This window comes from Trachypithecus francoisi, unplaced genomic scaffold (genome assembly GCF_009764315.1).
Source record: "Trachypithecus francoisi isolate TF-2019V2 unplaced genomic scaffold, Tfra_2.0 Lachesis_group1, whole genome shotgun sequence".
Taxonomy (NCBI): Eukaryota; Metazoa; Chordata; class Mammalia; order Primates; family Cercopithecidae; genus Trachypithecus; species Trachypithecus francoisi.
In genome coordinates, this window is record NW_022681454.1 from 76570951 (window position 1) to 76595411 (window position 24461).

A 24461-nucleotide genomic window follows, 5' to 3' on the forward strand; every position below is an offset into this window, starting at 1 on the left:
TAGCTGGGATTACAGGTGTGTACCACCACACCAGGCTAATTTTTGTATTTTTAGTAGAGACAGGTTTCACCATGTTGGTCAGGCTGGTCCTGAACTCCTGACCTCGTGATCCGCCCGCCTCGGCCTCCCAAAGTGCTAGGATTACAGGCATGAGCCACTGTGCCCAGCCACAGCTAAATTTCTAAATAAAAATTTTTGTTTCAAATTTATACTTTATTATATACATTTTATCATCTAATCTTTACAAGAATATTCAGGAACCCATTTTCTACATAAAGAAACTGCAGCACAGGGAGCTAGGAAGTTTGTTTAAGATCACATACCTGGTAAATAATCCATGACAGAGACAAACTCAGGTTCTATCTGATTCCAAAACTCAAGTTCAAAACTATTATGTGGTATTACCCCTCTGTAACACAAAGACCTTAAAGGTAGAGCTCATTCATCTGTAAAATTGGCTTTCAAGTAAGTTCATTTTCATGCAAATCTAGATATGCCCCATAAAAGTTAGTTTAATTTGTAAAATACTGATCTATGGAGAGAATAAAACTCTGGGCAGGTGCAATTTTACAGAGAGTTTTAATGCTTACCAAACATCTTGCTTTTTCTCTCATTTATGGTACGTGACTCTGGCACGAATAAAGGAACAGAGATTGGTGACATCATCATTTAAGGTAACCTGTTCCCTAAATTTCAATTATAAATTGTATTTATAGATTATAAAAAGTATTTCAATTTTTCCAAAAGAACTTCACTTTTTCAGCGTTTTTTCTGAGTAATAAGGGGGATGCTGAAATGACACAAACAATGATTTCATTTCTCAGGACTTACTGGAGAAGGGATTGCGGCAGGATCAGCTACTGGGGAACATGGAACTCACTGGGAAAGGAAAAGCAAAACCCACAAATATAAGGAAGAGTATTTCTTCAGGTCAGCTACAGCAATGAGGCAGCCAAGATGCTTGTGAGGCAACAGTAAGGATAATAAGGCAGTCTCTCATTTTCTCATTTATTGCATGCTGGAGTCCTCAAATCTGCTAAAGATTCAGTGACAGGTAACAGCAACAATTGCTATTTAACGATCATGGTGGTTTTCCCTAAAGGTCTCATTTTGTGGGAGGGGAAGCAAGGAGGGTGAATGTAAACTGACGGTACCACAGCAGGGAACTAAGTCATCTAATACGTGTTCTAGATACATAACCAGGGTCTGACTGTTGTGGCTTTCTGTATTTAACGTGTAATAGGTTGTGACAACTCCCGGATCCTTTGAGAACACCGTGCTTTCAAAGCAGCTGGCTTGGTTTTAAAGACATCTGGATCATAATACACAATATGCACAGGAGCCCTGAAATAGGGGAAAAAGAAATCAACCTGAAATAAGATGAACAGAGAAGGCAACTAATGTTTCTCAAGCATCCACTGTATGTTATGTACTATGATATTATCCCATTTTATTTTCATGACCTCCACTACACAGATGAGGAAATCAAGACTCAGAGAAGTTAAATGAATGATCTATGGACAACTCCAGATTTGCATGTTTCTCAGATTCCAAAACCTTTTCTCTTTCCCCAGAAAGTAAATTCAGGAAGTTGCTCAGTCTTGAACTTGAGTTTTGGAATCAAACAAGCCTGAGTTTGTATCCCCTATGTATCATTTACCATAACATAATTTGGTAATGTTAAAACAAGCCAGATCGTTCTCTGGTAGACTTAAGAAAATAAAATTTTTGAAGTTGGCCCTCTCAGCACCTTACCACAAAATAATAATTTTGTCACCAGGATAAAACTTTGATAATGCACTTGATCATATTCTTCTCTTTTCTTTATTTTTTATTTTTTTGTATTGTATTTTTTTTTGAGACAGGGTCTCACTCTGTCACCCAGGCTAGAGTGCAGTGGTGCGATCTCTGCTCACTGCAACCTCCTCCTCCCGGACTCAAGTGATTTTTCTACCTCGGCCTCCCGAGTAGCTGGGACTACAGACGTGCACCACCACTCCCAGCTAATTTTTTTTGTATTTTTAGTAGAGACGGGGTTTCACCATGTTGCCCAGTCTGGTCTCAAACTCCTGTACTCAAGTGATCTGCCTGCTTTGGCCTCCCAAAGTGCTGGGATTACAGGTGTGAGCCAATGCACCCAGCCTCTTCTCTTCAATGAACAGAGAATGAGCTTCATTTCATCTGATGGCAAATTTATTTTTTTAAAGGATAAACACATTATAGCATTTTAAAAATGTCATTATATATGACTAGCATATTTCCTTTTCCCTGAGCTCAAGACTTCCACAACTTTTTCTGCCTCTCCTGGGTTTTACTAATGATGCTTTAAAAGAGGGATCAGATGTTATCTGTCAAGGTAACAAAATTAATTGAGGCTCAGGCAAGTTAAAAAGTCCTCCAAAAAATAAACAGAAATGAGAGGCAATGTTTTCTTTGTTAACTATATATTCTTATATATTTGAATTAGGCCATACAAGTACATGATGCAAAACACTGGAAAAATACAAAAGCCTATTTACTGAAAAATAAGTCTTCCTCCTATCCCAGTTCCCTAGGACCCCAAAGGCAACCATTGTTACTAGCTTCTTGTATACCCTCTGAGATACTCTAGGCATATGCAAACAAATATATGGCCCGTGTCTTTTCTTACACAAATTGCAACATATTACATGCTGTGCTCTAGAACTTGTTTCACTTAATAATATATGTTAGATAAATAATTCCATACACATACTTATCAGACTGTCTCCTAGATCTTAAATTTCTTTTTCTTTTTTCCTTTCTCTTTCTTAGAGCCAGGGTCTTACTCTGTTGCCTGGGCTGGAGTGCGGTGTTATAGATCATAGCTCACTGTAACTTCAAACTCCTGGGTTCAAGCAATGACTTCCTGCCTCAGCCTCCCAAGTTGCTAGAACTACAAGCACATGCCACCACACCTGGCTAATTTTTTGTATTTTTTGAAGAGATGGGGTCTCACTTTGTTGCCTAGGCTGGTGTCAAACTCCTGGGCTCAAGCGATCTTCCCACCTCTGCCTCCCAAAGTGTTAGGATTACAGGTATGAGCCACTATGCCTGGACAATTTTTTAAAGAATTTTTTGGTAGAGACGGGGGTCTCACTATGTTCCCCAGGGATTACAGGTGTGATCCACCTGCCCCATCCTAGATCTAAGTTGCAATACCTAGTCCACTAACCTTTTAACTGTAGCCTATGTTTAGGGTAAGAAGACCATAGATGTGTCAATAATAAATGTAATGTGTTAAGTAAGATGTTTTTGAAATTTTTTTTGTATTTCTACAACTCTTTCCATTTGCCTTATTAGGTCAACTTTCTCCCTCTCACCAGAACCCCAGCCTTTCCTGTCCCACTTTAGCCTGAAATTGACATACCTCTTATTTGGATTAGCTAGCTCCTGAATCCTGGGTGATGCTTTGGAATGAGTAGCAGCGTAAGATACTGGCCAGTGGGCATCGCGGTCAGGTAGGTAATCTTGATGAACAGACTTGGACTTCGCTAGAGCTATTGTTCGGGGGCTAGGTTTAGCTAGCATGGCAGCAGGAGTTACCTATAGTGGAAACAAAGAGACACAAACATATATCCCAAATTTTACATTTTTCTATGTCTACAGCTGTATCCCTACTTAAGTCATAATCATTTCTCTTCTAGATTACTGCAACAGACTCCTAACTGGTCTCTCTGCTTCCATCCTTGCTCCTATACAATGGGGCCTTCCATGACAGTTACTAAGGGAGAGAATGAACATGTAATGAGTGTGTTCTGTGAGCCAGACAGTGTTGTAAGCTTTACCTAAATCATTCCCACTTAATCATCACAACAACTTCATGAGCTAAGTACTTTCTAAAGCCCAAATCAGATCATGTCACTACCAGGCTTTAAACCCATCCTGGGCCGGGTGTGTTGGCTGATGCCTGTAATCCTAGCACTTTGGGAGGCCAGGGCTGGTGGATCATGAGGTCAGGAGTCCGAGACCAGCCTGACCAACATGGTGAAACCCCGTCTGTACTAAAAATTCAAAAATTAGCTGGGCATGGTGGCATGTGCCTGTAATCCCAGCTACTCAGGAGGCCGAGGCAGGAGAATCGCTTGAACCAGAGAGTCGGAGGTTGCAGTGAGCCAAGATCGCACCACTGCACTCCAGCCTGGCAACAGAGTGAGACTCTGTCTCAAATAAATAAATAAATAAATAAATAAACCCATCCTATTGCTTCCCATTTTGCTAAAAATAATACTTAGGCTCAGCCAAGCACAATGACTTCTGCCTATAATCAATCCCAGAACTTTGGGAGACTGAGGTGAGCAGATCATTTGAGCCCAGGAGTTCAAGACTAGCCTGGGCAAAATGGCAAAACCCCATCTCGAAAAAAAAAAAAAGAGAAAGAAAACAAAAATTAGCTGGTTTACATTCCCACCAACACTGTAAAAGCATTCCTATTTCTCCACAGCCTTGCCAGCATCTGTTGTTTCTTGACTTTTTAATAATCACCATTCTGACTGGTGTGAGATTGCAGTTTTGATTTGCATCTCTCTAATGATCAGTGATGTTGAGTTTTTTTTCATATGTTTGTTGGCCACATAAATGTCTTCTTTTGAGAAGTGTCTGCAGCACTATTCACAATAGCAAATACCTGGAACCAATCCAAATGCTCATCAATGATAGACTGGCTAAAGAAAATGTGGTACATACACACTATGGAATACTATGAAGCCATAAAAAAGAATGACATCATATCTTTTGCAAGGATATGGATGGAGCTAGAAGCCATCATCCTCAGCAAACTAACACAGGAACAGAAAACCAAACACTGCATGTTCTCACTCATAAGTAGGAGTTGAACAGTGAGAACACATGGACACAGAGAGGGGGACAACATACACCAGGGCCTGTCAGGGGCAGGAGGTGTGTAAGGGGAGGGAGAGCATTAGGACAAATAGCTAATGCATGTGGGGCTTAAAACCTAGGTGACAGGTCGATAGGTGCAGTGAACCACCATGGCACATGTATACCTATGTAACAAATCTGCACATTCCGCACATGTATCCTGGCACTTAAAATGAAAAAAATTTAAAAATAAGAAAAAATAATAATTGTGAGCAAAAAAAATTAGCTGGGCATGGTGGTGCATGTCTGTGGTCACAGCTACTCAGGAGGCTGAGGTGGGAGATCACTTGAGCCCAGCGAGGTTGAGGCTACAATAAGCTGTGATAGCACCACTGCTCTCCAGCCTGGGTGAGAGTCAGATCCGGTCTCAAAAAAAAAATATATATATATATACACATACATACATATACCCACTTAGTGTATTCTATTTTCATACGGCTATGAAGAAATATCTGAAATGGGGTAATTTCTTAAGAAAAAGAGGTTTAATGGGGAGTGGCTGGGAGGAGGCCTTACCATCATGGCGGAAGGCAAAGGAAGAGCAAAGGCACATCTTATATGGTGGCGGGCAAGAGAGCATGAGAGCCCAGTGAAGGGGGAAGCCCCTTATAAAACCATCAGATCTCATGAGAACTCACTCTCTATCAGGAAAACAGCATGGGGGAAACCAACCCAATGATTCAATTATCTCCACCTGGTCCTTCCCTTGACATGTGGGATTATTACAATTCAAGGTGAGGTTTGAGTGGGGACACAGAGCCAGACCATATCACTTAGGCTCCTTCTGTGACCTACAAGGCCCTACATGATCTGCCCTCTGACCTCATCTTCCTCCCCTCCTCCCTTTTATCCCTGTGATTCCAGCCACACAGCCCCCTGGACCAGCTCCTTCCATCTCCAGACCTTTGCACTTGCTAGTTCTCCTTAAAAAAAACTTCCCTCAGCCTTAGCTTGGCTGCCTCTCCCTCACTGAAGTCTCTAGACTCATATATCACATTTTTCAAGGAAGTCTTCCCTGACCAGCCAAGACAAGTCAGCCTAATTACCCTCTTCTGCAGGACTTACTTAATCTTCTTCATAGCACATGTCAACACCCACGTCAGCTCATTTATCACTTTGTTATTTCACTTTGTCTGTATTTCTCCCCATTAGAATATAAGCTGCTCAAGGGGAATTACTTGTTTGCTGAAAGCTAAAATTGGCTCTGGCACATAGTTGGTGCTGAATAAACATATATTGACTGACTCCTTTTGGTCTTACTTTGAAAACCACATCTACCAGATTGTCTTTCCGTTATGTTGCTTTATTGGTAAAATATCTAGGATGACATCTACTATTCTCTTTTAAATGCTCACTCAAAAGAATTAGAGTGGGGCTAGGCATGATGGCTCACACCTATAATCCTAGCACTTTGGGAGGTTGAGGCACAAGGATCACTTGAGCTCAGGGGTTCCAGACCGGCCTGGGCAACATAGTGAGACCCCTGTCTCTACAAAAAATTTTAAAAACTTGGGTGTGGTGGCACAAGCCTGTAGTCACAGCTGCTCAGGTGGCTGAGGTGGGAGGATCACTTAAGCCCAGCACGTTGAAGCTGCAGTGAGCTATGATCATGCCGCTGCACTTCAGCCTGGATGACAGAGCAAAACATTGTCTAAATACACACACACACACAACAAAATAATTAGGGTGGACAGCTAACATCACTCTCAGTAGTCTTGGAAGTGTTCTGCATTGCACTGGTGCAGATTTGTTTCAGGTTCTAAGACTATGATTTTCTGCAGTGGTGTTCCTTTTTTCTGAAGACCTTAAAAAATAAAACAAACCCAAGCAATCCTAGCAATTACAGAAAGATCTGCCTTACTTCCATTTTTACATACCAAAAAACTGAGAATAAAGACATTTGCCTGACAGTCACAAGTCACTTCAGTAAACTTAAGACACTCTTCCAAGGGTTTCTGATTCCCAGAATGGTTTTCTTTCCTAATAGAATTCCATATCAAATCCTCAGTTTCCTTGAAACAGGGTGAAACTGGTCCCACCTCTTCTGGCAACAGGATCATTAGATATTTTTTGAAAACCCAACTGGAATAGGGCACCAAGTTGGCACTGCAATTGACGGTGGGGAATGTCAAGGATGAAGAAGGAGGGAAGCCATCGAAGGTTCCAGGCTCTGTGCTGAGTGCCATGACTTACCTGTTACTGCTCAACACAGCAGACGTATCAGTGAGGATGGCTATCTCTAGAATTCCCTAGCTCACCTTGTTCTACCCAACTTCAAGTGCATCCCAAGTTTAGTATTTTGGCATGTAATCTTCCCTTTACTGGAATATTCTTCTAGATCTTCACTTGGTTAACTCCTTATCAGTCAGGTTTCAGCTCAAATGTTCCTTCCTTAGAGAGACCTTCACTGACTACCACAGGCAAAGTATCTTACCACCCCACCCCATAGTCATTCATTTTCTATGTCATTTTCTTCATAGCATTTAGCATGATCTGACATTATCTATTGACTAATTTATTGTTTGTCTCCCCTGATTAGCATAGAGCTCCAAGTTATTCACTGGGATCACTGCCTTGCTCACAGTACGCATCCAAATATTTGTTGAATGAATAAGGCTCAGGAAGGTTGTCCCAACATCATAGAGCTTGGAGTGACGAGGCTGCGATTTGAACCCAGCTCCAAAACTGAACTCCAAAGCCCATGCTCTTGGTGCTCTACTCTGTTCCCCTTCTCCCTATCATGTAGCTAGGTCTCTCTTCCCACCACAGACCACTCTTCCCAGATTCTCTTTTCCAGTGACTTTGGGCTATGCCCTGTAGAGGTAAAATAGCACCCTAGGAGCAGCCAGAAAGGGAGCTGAAGGATACCAAGGCAGTGATGGCTTACAGGACGGATGGGCAGTTCACTTCTTCGTCTTTCATAGCACAGACCCTCTAACTTGATCCTTGGGTGGGCGAGGTCTACAATTCTTGGAGTTGCAATCGCACTCAGGGTAGAAAGTGAAATCTTGGTTTGCATCTAGAGGAAAAAATAAAACAGTACTTGTAAGCATCAAATACTAAACACTATCTAGTTCAAGATTACGAAGTATGATTTGACCTCTGGGCCAGACTTCTCAACACTCCAGTAGAAAGGGTGAGAATCTTGCAGTAACCTATAGTCACAGTTGAAAGGATCAATTTCTATCTTTCTCTAACTAGGTTGCATGGATTCCAACGTGGCTTTTCAAGAACTTAACTGTTAAACTAAAGACATTGAGGCAATAGCAAATAATGTTACATACTGATTCAGAGATAAATGGTAATGCTGATTTGTGGACTGATAAACTCAGCCAGGAGGCCAGGCCCAGCCCCACCAAATGAGAATACTATAAAGCAGTGGTCCCCAACCTTTTGGACACCAGGGAGGGACCAGTTTCATGGAAGACAATTTTTCCATGGACAGTGTTGGAAAAAGGATGGTTTGGGGATAAAACTGTTCCAACTTGGATAATCAGCCATTACATTATCATAAGGAGAGCACAACCTAGACCCTTTGCATGCACAGTTAACAATAGGGTTCATGCTCCTATGAGAATCTAATGCCACTGCTGATCTGACAGGAGGTGGAACTCAGGTAGTAATGAGTAAACCCTCCTGCTCACCTCCTGCTGTGCTGCCTGATTCCTAACAGGCCATGGACTGGTATTGGTCCACAGCCTGGGGATTGGGGATCCCTGCTATAAAGGGTGACTTAGCTTTGTTCTTAATTATTTTTGCCCTTTGGGAATTGGGGCTTATATTATCACAAATCACCATGCTTAAAGTGAATTTAAGTGTCTCCCTTCTAATTGGACTAGATAAGAAAAAGAAGCCAAAGCTAATAAGAAGAAAAGCAGAACCACACATCTCCCCACTAGACTCCCAAGTTATTCTTCACTATCTGAATTGTGGAAATTTGTCCAAATTACATGGTCTTCTATTTAAATTACTTGTATTCAAAATCAAAGCTTACCATAAAACTTTGAAGGAAAATATAATCAATAACTGGAAATAAAATGGGGCTTTAACTGCGGGTTAAAATTCCTTCCTGTGCTGTTTAATTGATGATGATGATGATGGTGATACTAACAGTGATGGTGTTTCACATGTTTCGTGTATTAGTCTTGTGTATTAGTCAAATTTTACATGTTTTGTGTATTAGTCATATTCCTTCTTGTGCTATTTAATTGATGATGAAGATTATGATGATGATAATACACATGTTTTGTGTATTAGTCTATCCTTGTATTGCTATAAAGACCTACCTGAGATGGGGTAATTTGTAAAGAAAAGAGGGCTTGTTGGCTCATGGTTCTGCAGGATGTACAGGTAGCATGGCTGGGGAGGCCTCAGGAAATTTACAATCCTGGTGGAAGGGCAAAGGGGAAACACATCTTACATGGTGGGAACAGGAGAGAGCAAAGGGGAAGGTGCAACACACTTTTAACAACCAAGTCTCCTGAGAACTCACTATCACAAGAACAGCAAGGGGGAAATCCACCCTCATGATCCAATTACCTCCCACTAGGCCCCTCCTCCAATACTGGGGATTATAATTATACATGAGATTTGGGTGGGGACACAAATCAAAATGAATCATTTATTCCTCATCTCGGGCATCATTTTTATTTCTAATTCTCTAAGACAGAAACCAAGGTATTATGAGATTCATTAATTCATTTAAGTTTACGTAGTAAGAGGTAGAGAACATTCAAACTGAAGATCCTACCTCTTTGTACAACACAACAAAGTACTAATTAAGCATTTTAAGCATTTTTAAGCATGAATAAAGCTTTCCTCTCAGGCTCTGGGAAAATGAAAGAAATATATGGCAACCATTGCTTTCAATTAAAGCTTACGATCTAAAAAGACTTAATCATTTACTTATTCAATTTATTAAACAAACATTTCTTAGTCAATTATAGTATGTAAGATACAACAAGGAATAATAAGATACAGTTCCTTTCCTTAATGTAATTTTCAACTTAGAAAGAACCATAAGACTGGGTGTGGTGGATCATGCCTATGACATCAGCAGTTTGGGAGGCTGAGGCAAGGAGGATGGATTGAGCCCAAGAGTCTTTTCAAATAACTATAGATATTCTTCCTTGATACTATGACTTGAAAAATGCTAGTTTCTTAAATGGTAGCTGCAAAAAGTACCACTTGAAACTATGTGAATGAACTTTTTATACTCCATTACCTTACAATCTATTTGCTTATCTTGCACATTGAATGAACCTTTTAGCCATGCATAATTTTGCACTTAATATCTAGTTTTCACACCAGGGATGCAAGAGGTGGTTTAACACACACAAGTCAATAAATGTGATACATCACACAATGAGAATTAAAAACAAAATCACATGATCATCTCAATAGATGCAGAAAAAGCATTTGACAAACTCTCCAAAATCCAGCAAACTCTCAGCAAAATCGGCAAACAAGGGACATAACTTAATGTAGTAAGAGCCCTCTATGACAAACCCACAGCCAACATAATCCTGAATGGGGAAAAGTTGAAAGCTCTCTGAGAACGGAAACAAGACAAGGAGGCCCACTCTCACCACTCCTCTTCAACATAGTCCTGGAAGTCCCAGCCAAAGCAATCAGGCAAGAGAAAGAAATAAAGGATATCCAAATCAGTAAAGGGGAAGTCAAACTGTTACTGTTTGCACGACATGATCATTTACCTTGAAAACCCTAAAGACTCCTCCAGAAAGCTCCTAGAACTACTAAAAGAATTTGGCAAAGTTTCCAGATATAAGATTAATGTATACCAATCAGTAGTAGCTCTTCTATGCACCAACAGTGACCAACCAGAGAAACAAATCACGAACTCCACCACTTTTACAATGGCTGCAAAAAACAAAAGTAAATAAAATAAAAAATAAAAACACACACACACAAAAACAACAAAAAAACCCAAACAACAACAACAACAACAACAACAAACCCTTAGAAATATACTTAACCAAGGAGTCAAAAGACCTCTACAAGGAAAACTACAAAACACTACTGAAAGAAATCATAGATGATACAAACAAATGGAAACACATCCCATGCTCATGGATGGGTAGAATCAATATTGTGAAAACGACCATACCGCCAAAAGCAGTCTACAAATTCAATGCAATCCCCATCAAAATACCACCAGCATTCTTCACAAAATTAGAAAAAACAATTCTAAAATTCATATGGAACCAAAAAGAGCCTGAATAGCCAAAGCAAGACTAAGCAAAAAGAACAAATCTGGAGGCCTCACACTACCTGATTTCAAACTATACTATAAGGCCATAGTCACCAAAACAGTACAGTGCTAGTATAAAAATAGGCACACAGGCCGGGCACAGTGGCTCACACCTGTAATCCCAGCACTTTGGAAGGCCGAGGTGGTCGGATCACTTGAGGTCAGGAGTTCGAGACCAGCCTGGCCAACACGGTGAAACTCTGTCTCAACTAAAAATACAAAAATTAGCCAGGTGTGGTGGTGGGTGCCTGTAATCCCAACTACTCGGGAGGCTGAAGCAGGAGAATCACTTGAACCTGGGAGGCAGAGATTGTAGTGAGCTGAGATTGTGCCACTGCACTCCAGCCTGGGCGACAGAGCAAGACTCCGTTTCAAAAAAAGAAAAAAAAGAAAAAAAAAAAATAGGCACATAGACCAATGGAAAAGAGTAGAGAACCCAGAAATAAGCCCAAATACTTGCAGCCAACTGATCTTTGACAAAGCAAACAAAAGCATAAAGTGGGGAAAGGACACCCTATTCAACAAATGGTACTGGGATAATTGGCTAGCCAAAAGTAGGAGAATGAAACTGGGTCCTCATCTCTCACCTTATACAAAAATCAACTCAAGATGGATTAAGGACTTAAACCTAAGACCTGAAACTATAAAATTTCTAGAAGATGGCCAGACACGGTGGCTCACCCCTGTAATCCTAGCACTTTGGGATGCTGACATGGGCGGATCACCTGAGGTTGGGAGTTTGAGACCAGCCTAACCCATATGGAGAAACCCCATCTCTACTAAAAATACAAAATTAGCCTGGTGTGGTGGTGCATGCCTGTAATCCCAGTTACTTGGGAGGCTGAGGAAGGAGAATCGCTTGAACCTGGAAGGCAGAGGTTGCAGTGAGCCAAGATCGCACCATTGCACTCCAGTCTGGGCAACAAGAGCGAAACTCCGTCTCAAAAAAAAAGAAAAATTCTAGAAGATGACACTGGAAAAACCCTTCTAGACATTGGCTTAGGCAGGGATTTCATGACCAAGAACTCAAAAGCAAATGCAATAAAAACAAAGATAAATAGCTGGGACTTAATTAAACTAAAGAGCTTTTGCACAGCAAAAGAGCAGTCAGCAGAGTAAAGAGACAACCCACAGAGTGGGAGAAAATCTTCACAATCTATACATCTGACAAAGGACTAATATCCAGAATCTACAACGAACTCAAATCAGTAAGAATTAAACAAACAATCCCATTAAAAGGTGGGTTAAGGACATGAACAGATAATTCTCAAAAGAAGATATACAAATGACCAACAAACATATGAAAAAATGCTCAACATTGCTAATGACCAAGGAAATGCAAATCAAAACTACAATGCGATACCAGCTTACTCCTGAAAAAATGGCCATAATCAAAAAATCAAAAAACAGCAGATGTTGGTGTGGATGCAGTGATCAGGGAACACTTCTACATTGCTGGTGGGAATGTAAACCAGTACAGCCACTGTGGAAAACAGTGTGGACATTTCTTAAAGAACTAAAAGTAGAACTACCATTTGATCCAGCAATCCCACTGCTGGGTATTTACCCAGAGGAAAAGAAGTCCTTATTTGAAAAAGATACTTGCACATGCACGTTTTCAGCAGCACGATTCAGAATTGAAAAATCATGGAACCAACCCAAATGCCCATCAATCAATGAGTGGATGAAGAAACTGTGGTATATGTATAGGATGGAATACTACTCAGCCATAAAAAGGAATGAATTGACAGCATTTGCAGTGACCTGGATGAAACTGGAGACTATTATTCTAAGTAAAGTAACTCAAGAATGAAAAACCAAACATTGTATGTTCTCACTGATACGTAGGAGCTAAGCTATGAGGACACAAAGGCATAAGAATGATACAATGGACTTTGGGGACTTGGGGGGAACAGTGGGAGGGGGGTGATGGATAAAAGACTACAAATATGGTGCAGTGTATACTGCTCGGGTGATGGGTGCACCAAAATCTCACAAATCACCACTAAAGAACTTACTCATGTAACCAAATACCACCTGTACCTCAATAACTTATGGAAAAATCACAAAAAAAGAAAAATGTTGAATGAAGAAATCAATCAATCAATCAGTCAATCAATGGACCAAGGAAGAATGGATAAAGCACAATTGTTTTATGCACTGTAAAATGAGTAAGTTGAATGAAAATAAAGTGTAAAAGGTAAATTTATAAAATAAACATTTTAGGGGCAGCTATGTAAAAAAGAATATTTAGGGCTCTTAAAATTAATTGTTACAAACTGCTGGAATTATAAATAAAATAATAAAACTTGCAAGCCAAGCCTAAGAAAAATCAACTTTTAAATTTGAAAATTTAAAAATAAGACTATTGATTATTTATAGCATACCTCTAAACAGTCTTTTCTGCATATAAAAGTATATGGAAAAGCTTACATCATTGGGTGTGGCAGTTTTTTTTAAGTGCCTACAAATTCTTTGACACTTCTCTCATTTGAGAGGTGGGGTTTGTGTTCCTGATCCCTTGAATCTGGCCAGACTTGTAACTACATCAATAAACAGAGCATGTCTACTATAACGTTATGTGACTTCTAAGGTCAAGCCATAAAAACCATGCAGCTTCCACTTGTTCTCTTGAAATATTCACCCTCGAGATACTCCATATTAGTATATTCCTTCTCAGAACAGCTCTCATGACAAGGTCTAAGCCACATGGAGAGACCATATGAAGGAACTCCTATAGATATTCTCAACTGAGTCTATCTAGCTTTTAGGTTATCCCAGCCTGGGCACCACACACAGGTATTATTGTGGACTGACTGTTTGTGTCCCTCTGAAATTCACATGTTGAAGCCCAAATCCCCAGTGATTGAATTAGGAGGTGGGGTGCTTTGGGTAGTAATTAGATTTGGATGAAGTCATGAGACTGGAGCCCCCATAATAGGGTTAGTGTCATTATAAGAAAAGGAAGAGAGACCAGAGATCTTTCTCTCTTTCTCTCTGAGAACCTACAAAGAAGAGGTCATGTGAGTATACAGCAAAATCGTGGTTGTCTGCAAGTCAAGGAGTGGGCCCTCACCAAGAAGAGAATATGCCAGTATCTTAATCTTGGACTTCCCAGGCTCCAGAACTGTTAGTAATAAATGTCTTTTGTTTAATTTACTTAGACGATGGTTTTAGGTTACAGCAGCCCAAGCTGACTAAGACAAGTGTAAAGGAGCCTCCAGATGATTCCAGTCCCCCACCATTTCAGACACCCAAGGCATTACAGATTTCCCAGCTGAGGCCCTAGACATCATGGAGCAGAGAAGAGCCATACCTGCTTGCCCAGTCAGAATTTCTCAGTCATAAAATCCTTGAGCATAATAAAATCATTGTTGTTTTATGCCACTAAGTTTGGGGATGGTTTGGCATAAAGCAACAGACACCTAGATGAGAACTTTAAGGCTGGGTTCTCTGTATTGGTTTTAGATTATCTGGAGTTTGTTTTCCAAACTGATTAGATTTAAAGGCATTAATGATCCTATTGCTAGTGGTGAAAAAAAATACACTGTAGTCCATGGCATGCAGTGGCAAAACAGAAAGAAAGGCTTTGGGTGATGAAGCAGCTGCTGCAAGCAAACATTTTAGTGAAATAAATAAGTACAGTAGGATTGCTTGGTTGCTTCTAAGTGAACTGAAGAACCTGAGAAAAGAAAATGGTAATCTCAGGCCTTTAAAATACAACTGTAGGACAGGCACAGTGGCTCACACCTGTAATCCCAGCATTTTGGGAGGTCAAGGTGGGAGAATCACTTGAGCCTAGGAGTTCAAGACCAGCCTGAACAACATAAGGAAACTTTGTCTCTACAAAAAATGTAAAAATCAGCTGATTGTGGTGGCATGCACCTGTGGTCCCAACTTTTCAGGCCAGGGTAGGAGGATCACTTGAGCCTGGAAGGTCAAAGCTGCAGTGAGCTGTGATCACATGACTGCATTCCAGCCTGGGTGACAGAGTGGGACCTTGTCTTAAAAAAATTAAAAAATAAAATTCCACGGTAATGTCCACATACAGAATCAGAAAGCTTCTATGACTTCCCTAAAATTTTGAAAGCCTTGTCTTCTAACTGCATAGGGCTGAACATTCTGAAAACCAGACCCAGAATCTATTTTGTGAGTGGGTGAATTACAGTGAAAATTGAATTTCCAAATTTGAACGGTCTTTTATGTTAAAGTTAAGGGCAATGATTGGAAAAGAGTGGGGCCTTGAACATTGGAATGGGGATATATGGGCAGATTCCAGTGAAGCTGGGGACTTTAAACACCAAAATACTGCTGAGCCTCCCTTGCTATTAGAATCAATCTTTCCTCCATCTGAAGAGGTTAGACCCTCCTTGCCTAAAGACCCCATAGAGGCTTCCCCTATCATAGACATATTCCAGGGAACTGCTGACTTGCCCCTATTATAGCTCATTGCTTCTAGATGTATAACCAGACTCAAGTCCCAGCTGCCATAACAGGCTTCCACAGGCTTCTCCACCAGTTCCCACAATTGCTGAAGGGCTAATCCCTATAATAAATCCTGTATTCTACATCACCCATAGTGGTTCTGCTTCTCTGACCCAATCCTGACTGATACCTTAGGCATGGAGGAAAGAGTCAGAAAAGTTCATTTGATAAGAGGGAAAAATAAGTAGGAAGAAAGGAAAACATATCTAGAAAAAGAGGGTAGGTAGCATGTTACAAGTCAATCAGAAACTGTTTCTTCCACATGGGCACACTTACTTTTTTTGAAGGATGATAGTTTGGGTCTGTGCCTTTGGCTACTGAGAGTTGTAATATCCGGGGAGAAGGATCAGAGATTCGAAGAGAATCTCTTGCTGAGTTATCACTGAAGGGTCTATATGCAAATGGAAACATGAAATATTACAGCTATTGGATGGAGAAACAACAATTGGATTTTCCATTGCTACGATCAACTTCTAATCAATTATATACACTGCTTCTATCTTAGCAACATCTATCCCACAGTCATGCTCTTTCTATCAGATTAGTGTTTCTTAAAATTTTTTTACTCTGATCCACAGTAAGAAGTACATTTTTGCCAGCACAGTGGCTCATGTCTGTAATCCCAACAGACATCCCAACATGTTTGTAATCCCTCTGCCTTGAGAGGTGGAGGTGGGAGGATTGTTTGAGGCCTAGAGTTTGAGACCAGTCAGGCAAACACGGTGAGATCCTGTCTCTACAAAAATTAAAAAATTAGCCAGGTGTGGTGGCATGTACCTGTAGTCCCAGCTACTTGCAAGGCTGAGGCGGGAGGATCACTTGAGCCCAAGAGGTCAAGGCTACAGTGAGCCAAGATTGCACTGCTGCACTCCAGCCTGGGTGACAAAGAGAGACCCCAGTCTCAAAAAAAAAAAAAGTATATTTTATATTGTGATACAGTACATGCAAATGTGTGTTTGTGTATCTGAAACGAAAATTATTATGAAATAATACCCTACACAATGCATTCCAATTTTAAAATTTTAATTTAATTTCATTATGAAAGAAACTGGAACTGATTTTATGATCTGTTATGAATGAGTTGTGACCTGCATTATGAAAAACACTTCATTTTATACCAATTCCTCCTCTTAAATCTCTGAAATAAAAATTCCAGTCACCCTCTGCAATGGTCAGTCTCCTCTGCAGTATGATTTGAGATAGTGCTGGTCATAATTGCCAGCCACTTGGCCAATTTTCATAGGCTGTTCCCCACATATTTCTTTCCCTAATCAAAAACCTACCAATTAAATGACAAACTTACAAGCCTAATATGGAAAATGTATTTTCTCAAATAAAAACATGATTACTCTCCAGGGGTAGGCTATTAGTTTGGGTTTTGTTTTTTGATGAGATACAATCAACATACCATAAAATTTACCCTTTTAAAGTATACAATTCAGTGGTTTCTAAAATATTCACAAAGATATGCAACCATCACCACTATCTAATTTCAGAATCCTGGGAACCAATAATCTACTTTCAGTCTCTATGGATTTGGATCTATGGATTGGCCTATTCTGGAATTTCTTTTTTTTTTTTCAGATGGAGTCTTGTTCCGTCACCCAGGCTGGAGTGCAGTAGCACTATCTGGGCTCACTGCAACCTCCGCCTCCTGGGTTCAAGAGATTCTTCTGCCTCAGCCTCCCAAGTAGCTCGGATTACAGGCACACACCACCATGCCTGGCTAATTTTTGTATTTTTTAGTAGAGATGGGGTTTCACCATGTTGGCCAGGCTGTTCTCGAACTCCTGACCTCAAGTGATCTGCCCACCTCAGCCTCCCAAAGTGCTGGAATTACAGGTGTGAGCCACTGCACCAGGCCAGGAATTTCAAACAAATAGACTCATACAAATATGTAGCCTTTTGTGTCTGCCTTCCTTCACTTAGCATGTTTAGAAGATTCATATATCAATACTTTCTTTTTTATGGCTGAATAATATTCCATTTTATGATTGCCACATTTTGTTTATCTATTCATCATCCATTGATGAACATTTGAATTGCTGCCAGTTTTTGGCTATTATGAATAATGCTGCTAGGAATATTTGTGTACCAGTTTTGTGTGAACGTATGTTTTTAATTATCTTGAGTACATGTCTAGGAGTCTAATTGCTGACTCATATAGTAACTCCATATTTAACATTTTGAGGCACTGAAAAACTGTTTTCTTTATCAGTTGCAGTATTCCACATTCCCACCAGAAATGTATAAGGGTTTCAATTTTTCCACATCCTCAACGATATGTTATTGTTTTGTTGATTTATTATTTCTTATCATCATCCTTGACATTCTTGTAAGTGTGAAGTGGTATCTCATTGTGATTTTAATTTGCATTTCCAGGAAGGCAAATGATGCTCAGCATCTTTTCATATGCTTCTTGTCTATTTGTATATCTTTTCTGGGTAAATGTCTATTTAAATCCTTTGCCCATTTAAAAAATTGGGTTGTCTTTTATCATACAGTTTTCAGGATTATTTTTATATATTTTGAATATTAGTCCCTGATCAGATATATAGTTTTCAAAAATTTTCTCCTATTTTGTGGGTTGTCTTTTCACTCTCTTGGTAGTGTCCTTTAATGCATAAAAGTTACTTTTGGCTGGGTGCCATGGCTCACGCCTGTAATCCAGACATCTTGGGAGGCCGAGGCGGGCAAATCACAAGGTCAGGAGATCAAGACCATTCTGGCTAACATGGTGAAACCCCATCTCTACTGAAAATGCAAAAAAAAAAAAAAAAAAAAATTAGCCAGGCGTGGTGGCAGGCACCTGTAGTCCCAGCTACTTGGGAGGCTGAGGCAAAAGAACGGTGTGAACACGGGAGGGGAGCTTGTAGTGAGCCAAGATCGCGCCACTGCACTCCAGCCTGGGTGACAGAGCAAGACTCTGTCTCAAAAAAAAAAAAAAAGAAAAAAAAGTTACTGCTTTAGGCAGTTGTCTTTTATGTCAGGTTGAAGAAAAAGAGGTACAAACAAAAATATATACATATTTTCATTTTAATGTAATTATAATGTACTATATAAAATGTGCTACATTCTATATTTACCTATGAAGTTAACTCTTTTTGTGCCCTTTATTTGGATCTGAGTTACTGTCAAATGTCTTTTTTTGTTTTTTTTGAGACATGGTCTCACTCTGTCACCCAGGCAGGAATGCAGTAACACAGTCAATGCAGCTTCAACCTCCCAGGCTCAAGCAATTTCTTCTGCCTCAGCCTCCCGAGTAGCTGGGACCACAGGCATTCACCTCTACACCCCACTAAATTTTTTATTTTTAGTAGAGATGAGATCTCACTATACTGCCTAGGCTAACTGTCCTTTCACTTTAGCCTGAAGGACTTTCTTTATTATTTCTCATAAAGCAGGTCTGCCGGCAATGAATTCTCTCAATATTTGCTTATCTGGGAATGCTGTAATTTCCCCTTCAGTTATGAAGGATAATTTTGCTAAAAAATTCTTTTATTAGCTTACAGTCTTTTTCCTTCAGTGCTTTATTTTATTTATGTATTTATTCTGAGACAGAGTCTCACTCTCTAGCTCAGGCTGGAGTGTAGTGGCGCAATCTCTGTTCACTGCAACCTCCACCTCCCTTTTTAATGGACTAACTCTTTTATGATATAAAATGACCTTTCTCTGTCTCTAGTAACAATGTTTGTCGTAAAGTCTATATTGTCTGATATCAGTTTGGCCAATCCAGGTCTTTTTTGGTTGGTGTGCACGGTATATCTTTTTCCATTTTTTTACTTTCAGCCTATTTGTGTCTATTTTTTTACTTTCAGTCTATTCTTGTGACTCAGCCTCCTGAGTAGCTGGGATTACAGGCATGAGCTACCACTTCTGGCTAATTTTTGTATTTTTTGTAAAGATGAGGTTTTACCATGTTGGCCAGGCTGGTCACAAACTCCTGACTTCAGATGATCCACCCACCTTGGTCTCCCAAAGTACTGGGATTACAGGTGTGAGCCACCACACCTGGTCAATCCTTCAGTGCTTTAAATATGGCATACCACTGCCTTCTGGCCTTCATGGTTTCTGATAAGAAATCACTTTTTAACTTTATTGCAAATCATTTGTATACAATGAGTTGTTTTTCTCTTGCTGCTTTCAAGATTTTGTCTTTGGCTATCAACAGTTTGATCATGATGTGTCAAGTTCTGAATCTCTTTGAGTTTATCCTATTTGGAGTGTGTTGAGTTTCATGGATGTGTAATATTTTTCATCAAATTTAGGAGATTTTGGGCCATTATTTCTTCAAATATTTCTCCCACCCCTTGATCTCTCTCCTCTGCTATGGGATTTCCATTACGGCTACGTTGATACTCTTCAAAGTGTCACACAGTCTCGGAAGATGTGTTCATTTTACTACATTCTTTTTCTTTTCTGTTTCTCAGACTTGATAATCTCAATTGACCTGTGTTCAAGTTTGCTGATTATTTCTTCTACTTGCTCAAATATGCAGTTGAGCTCCTTTAGTTAATCAACTAAAAGATATGTCACAAAGCCCAGGCTCATATCTGTCATCTATTGGACAGCCCTGTGTGTCTTCACTAAGCACTTGCTTTTTTCCTTCACATAATTATAACAAGCTTGGTGATCTGTTTCCAATTCACAGAAGATTTAAAAAGTGGTTGGTTAGAGACTATTCCCTTGACAAAAAGAGAAATGACAGAAATAACTATGAGAAGCAAACATCTCATAATTTGAAAGCACGGAAGTCAGACCATTTAGCCTAAGGAAAATCTTGGCTTTATACTTAAACAGCTCCTGAGATGTTTTCTATATTAAAGTATTATAAAATAGTTGATGTTCATAATAAAGAGCTTAAGCCAATGAACAACGGTTACATGTATGTTCAAGCAGCAGAAAAGTCTACTTAGAAAAGCAGGGAAGGCCGGGCGCGGTGGCTCAAGCCTGTAATCCCAGCACTTTGGGAGGCCGAGACGGGCGGATCACGAGGTCAGGAGATCGAGACCATCCTGGCTAACACGGTGAAACCCCGTCTCTACTAAAAATACAAAAACTAGCCGGGCAAGGTGGCGGGCGCCTGTAGTCCCAGCTACTCGGGAGGCTGAGGCAGGAGAATGGCGTAAACCCGAGAGGCGGAGCTTGCAGTGAGCTGAGATCTGGCCACTGCACTCCAGGCGACAGAGCGAGACTTCGCCTCACAAAAAAAAAAAAAAAAAAAAAAGAAAAGCAGGGAAATATAAACTTAAAAAAATACAAAATGTTTTAACACTAAAGGGCATTTTATTTACATGTAACATCAAACTGAGGTCTCTCAAGAAGTGGCAATAAAGTATTCCTTTGTTTATAACAATAGACACATTACCAAATTTATGTGTATACATAACTACCAAATTTTATGTATTTGGTATGCAGCAGATTTTATTGAACGAATTGATAAATAAGTAATTGAGGAAACTTTGTGGGAAGAATTGTGCCTTCTTTAACAGTATTCTATGACGGAAAAGACTCAAGCTGTCTAGTTCAACCTTTCTCTGAATGCAGGAAGCTTTTCTAAAATCCATGTAAAGTCACAATTCCAGTGTGGCTTGAAAACTTTCAGGGATTAGGGTGGAATGCCTGTTCACCTTCCGTTACTGGACAGTTTCCATTATCTGATAGCTAGTCAGAAAGATTTTCCTATACTAAGCTGACGTCTGCTGCCCTGTCAAAGTTCTACTTCTAGTTCTAGGATTAACATAAAGTAATTTCACGTTCACTTCTTCTTCCTCTTCCAGTTGCCAACCCTTTAAATATTTTAACACAGCTGTCGCCACTTTCTTATTCTCTTTTTTAAACTAAACATGTCATTTCTCTTAACTATTTTTCACACAACATGGTTTCCAGAAGCCCAATATCTCATTTCCCACCTTCTGAACAGTCTCAAGTTTATTATCATTTCTTAAGGTATAACATCCACAACTGCACATACATGCCCAGTGTGTTCTGACTAAAGTAGCACACAGTAGCACTATCAGCTCTCCATAACTGTGCACTGTATATCTTCCACTAATGCAACCTAACATTGAATTAGTTTTTCCAACAACCATATCACAATCTTAGCTCCCATGGAAAATGTACCACCTAGTGGTCTTATAAAGACTAGAAGAAATTCAGCCTTCAAAGCAAAAGGAAGAAAAAGTATCCTCAAAGTCAGAGAGATATAGGAGAACAAATTCCACAAACTGCAAAAACCTGTGGTGTTTTAGTTGCATATTTCCTTTCAACTGGCTAACAATGGTAAGGTTGAGTATAAATTTTAGTTTCACCACAATTTGAGCCAAATGTAATTACTGAAGATGATCTTCTCATTACCTACAATTGCTGCAAATATTTGATTCTTTTACCTGATGCTTTGGAACACAAGTGGACTTTTAGCTCATGAAATTGCACACACTAAAACTAGAAAAAAAATACTGAGACATCTGGCCAAATTAGATTAGGATTTACAGAGATTCTCAAGATACTCTACCTATTTAGTAGACACTGTCTTTTGAATCCACTGGGCTGTGACAGCCTCTGGATCCTTTTGGAGGGTTGTCTAAACAACGCAGGAGGAGTGATCTCCCAAATTACAGACTCTCTTCCACAGCTGTAGTAATATTGAGCCCTGCAAGTTGTAGAAGAGAAAAGAAGTAAATGAAACAAGCATGATTTCAAATTATCATAGTATTTTCCAACATTGATCCCCAGGCCTAGGGGAGCAGGTATGACGGTTTATTATTGATGAGCTGTTTTCCACGTGAGGAGAAATTACTTTAGAAATAGTTATACCCATCTAGGTTTTTGTATTTTTTTTTTAGTAGAGACGGGGTTTCAACGTGTTAGCCAGGATGGTCTCGATCTCCCGACCTTGTGATCCACCCGCCTCCGCCTCCCAAAGTGCTGGGATTACAGGTGAGAGCCACCGTGCCTGGCCGACATCTTCTTTTTTTTCATTGAGAGAGGGTCATACTCGGCTCACTGCAGCCTCAACCTCCTGGGCTCAAGTGATCCTCCCACCTCAGCCTCCCAAGTAGCTGGGATCACAGGCATGTGCCTCTATGCCTAGCAACTTTTAAAAATTCTTTTGTAGAGATGGGGTTTCACTATGTTCTCCAGGCTGGTCTTGAACTTCTGGGCTCAAGCAATACTCCTGTCTCAGCCTCCCAAAGTGCTAGAATTAAAGGCATGAGCCACCATGCCTGGCAATTACATTTTCCAAATAGACCAAAAGATACACAGATGAAGAGAAAATTTGCTTTTAAAACCAAATACTTCCTTTAGCATCTATATATAAATAAAAAGTTTTACATTTCTATTTTATAGGATGAATTGTATTGATACTTGTTAGATAACTGAGTTTAGGAATACATTCTACTTGATGATGTGCATAGAATAATCATTACTGGGGCTTGTTAACTATGATTTTTTAGGATAAGTAATAATATTGTTCTTCTTTTGTCTATTTATTTATTATTTTTAGAAGCAGGATCTTGCTCTGTTGCCCAGGTTGAAGTGCAGTGGCACAATCATGGCTCATGGCAGCCTCAAACTCCTGGGCTCAAGCAATGCTCCTGCCTCAGCCTCCTGGATAGGTGGGACTACAAGTTTGCATCACCATGCTGGGCTTTCTTTTTATATTTGTAGTGATGGGGGCTTGCTATATTATCTAGGCTAGCCTTGCATGCCTGTGCTCAAGTGATGCTCCCGTCTCAGCCTCCCAGAGTGCTGGGATTACAGGCATGAGCCACCACACCCAGCCACCATTGCTCTTCTTATCCACTGTACCCTTCAATCTTTCCTTAACAAAATATATCATCAGTGGAAAAGGAAGTGACATTGACTACCCCCAGACCTGATGTTAACTCAAATTGCAGTCCCACTTTTGCTTCTATTATAAGGACCTCTGTTTCTTTAGGACATTCACAGATACAGATCTGCATCCCTCTGCCCAAGCCTCTGTCTGCTGGTTGCAGCTGTAAATATCGTTTACATCTAGGCTGACTTGTAAGCCTTAATCTGCATGTGAGTCTTTATCCCCCTTGCTTGTGACCACCCAGTCTTGAGGCCTGTCTACACCATCACACACATCTTTTGGGTGGGCTGGAGGCTGCCCAGCCCTGACTCCATTGCCTGATTGCACTGACTCACCTATACACACACACACACACACACACACACACACACACACGCACGGCCTAGCTTAAACAGGCAGGAAATCTCCAGCCCTTACCTGGGATTAGACTTTTGCAGGAAATGGCAGTTCAGTTTGGGAATTAGAGATACAGAAGGAAGTGTGATTTTGAACAATGGGGCACACTGCGGAGACCTTAGACTCAAGCAAGGGGGGGCCACAGTGGTTGGGAAGAAGGTGATTATGCAGCCAATGAGCGGCACAAAGGCAAGATGTGCTTGGAGAGTAGACCTGAGGGGAGAGGCCCAAGAAGTGAGTGAGAAATACAAAAAAAAAAAAAAAAAAAGAAGACACCAAAGACAAATCTGCTACTCAACATACTCTCAGGTGGGAATGGCAACCAACAAATGCCAGGAAAATCTGTACTGACTGTAATACTTATGCCTTATGCTGCCAACACCTAAAAGTACATAGGTGTTCTATAAAATGGAGAAAATAAACAATGTATGGTTTTATGAAGGCTAAACAAGAGAAGTGTATGTTATTTTATAATTCACAAAGCACTATTCAAATGATTCTATTAATCAACTTTTATATTAATTTTTAATTTCATATTTGCATATCTCTTCCTTATAGATGCTGCATATT

The 24461-nt window shown here is 40.1% G+C and overlaps 1 protein-coding gene across 1 annotated transcript in view; it reads right to left on the bottom strand.

Moving 5' to 3' along the window:
- Positions 1 to 587: 587 nt before the first annotated feature.
- Positions 588 to 24461, bottom strand: part of THEGL (theg spermatid protein like) — an 81994-nt gene continuing 58120 nt past the window's right edge. The window contains exons 5-9 of the mRNA XM_033214587.1: positions 22170 to 22307; positions 15932 to 16046; positions 7787 to 7918; positions 3389 to 3564; positions 588 to 1344 (exon numbers count right to left, since the gene is read on the bottom strand). Coding sequence (XP_033070478.1) covers positions 1230 to 1344; positions 3389 to 3564; positions 7787 to 7918; positions 15932 to 16046; positions 22170 to 22307 — 676 coding nt within the window. The 3' untranslated portion in view covers positions 588 to 1229. The remainder of the gene's footprint in view (positions 1345 to 3388; positions 3565 to 7786; positions 7919 to 15931; positions 16047 to 22169; positions 22308 to 24461) is intronic.